The sequence below is a fragment of the Morone saxatilis genome, unplaced genomic scaffold, assembly GCF_004916995.1.
Source record: "Morone saxatilis isolate NCDOM2014 unplaced genomic scaffold, NCSU_SB_2.0 Contig21, whole genome shotgun sequence".
Lineage (NCBI taxonomy): Eukaryota > Metazoa > Chordata > Actinopteri > Moronidae > Morone > Morone saxatilis.
Genome location: NW_023339774.1, coordinates 21,777,000 through 21,777,760, shown reverse-complemented (window position 1 = coordinate 21,777,760; position 761 = coordinate 21,777,000). Strand labels below are relative to the sequence as shown.

Here is a 761-nt window from a genome sequence, read left to right as displayed (position 1 = left end):
AAATAAATCCTTAATTCACCGATGATAAAGAGATGATAAAAACAACCATTTCAGTCGCTCTACTCAAAGACAGTTCGAGCACTAACATGCATCCTCTGCTTCACTCCACCATGTGTTCACATAGCTGCTGTATTAATGCTCCAACTATTGTAAATATATATTTAACCTTACAGCAAAACTTTGAGTATCTCTGCTCTGTGGTATTGTTATTGATCTGAGTTCCTCTTCCATCACTGGTTATTGTCCACACAGACCACTGCCTGTCTGGTGTGTCATATGGATCTTTGTTGATTTCGATGACCTTTACTTCATGAACACATTCATTTGTTTTCCCTCCAGTAACTCATAGCCACCACCTGTTGTTATGTGTTGTTGCGTGGGTGGATTAACGTGAAAGAGTGACGTCAATGCATAGCCTCTACAGTACGTACAGATACACACTCTTCTATAACATGCATACATGCGTGTGCTCTGTGTGTGTGTGTTTTGCGTGCAGGGCTCTGAGCACTCAGCAGCTGACGTTAGCCTCGGTGATGGTGGTGGACACGCCGGGCCTGAGGAACCCGAGACACTCTGCGGAGGAGCGAGGAGCCAGCTGGTCCGAGCTGTGTCACAACTACCTGCAGGAGAGGCTGCTGGAGCAGTACCACACACACACCTTCAGACACACACTGGAGAGATACGCACAGGTAGCGTCTGCACGTCCATATGTACAACTGAGCATCATCCTGGGCGTTGGCTAACAGTGACAAACACTGAAC

General features: G+C 46.6%; 1 protein-coding gene across 1 annotated transcript in view; it reads left to right on the top strand.

The window, feature by feature from the left end:
* LOC118332365 (unconventional myosin-XVIIIb) overlaps positions 1 to 761 on the top strand; it is a gene marked incomplete in the record, with an annotated part of 30,896 nt that overhangs the window by 8,609 nt on the left and 21,526 nt on the right. The window contains 1 exon segment of the mRNA XM_035667608.1: positions 497 to 689. Within this exon segment, the coding sequence (XP_035523501.1) occupies positions 497 to 689 (193 nt within the window).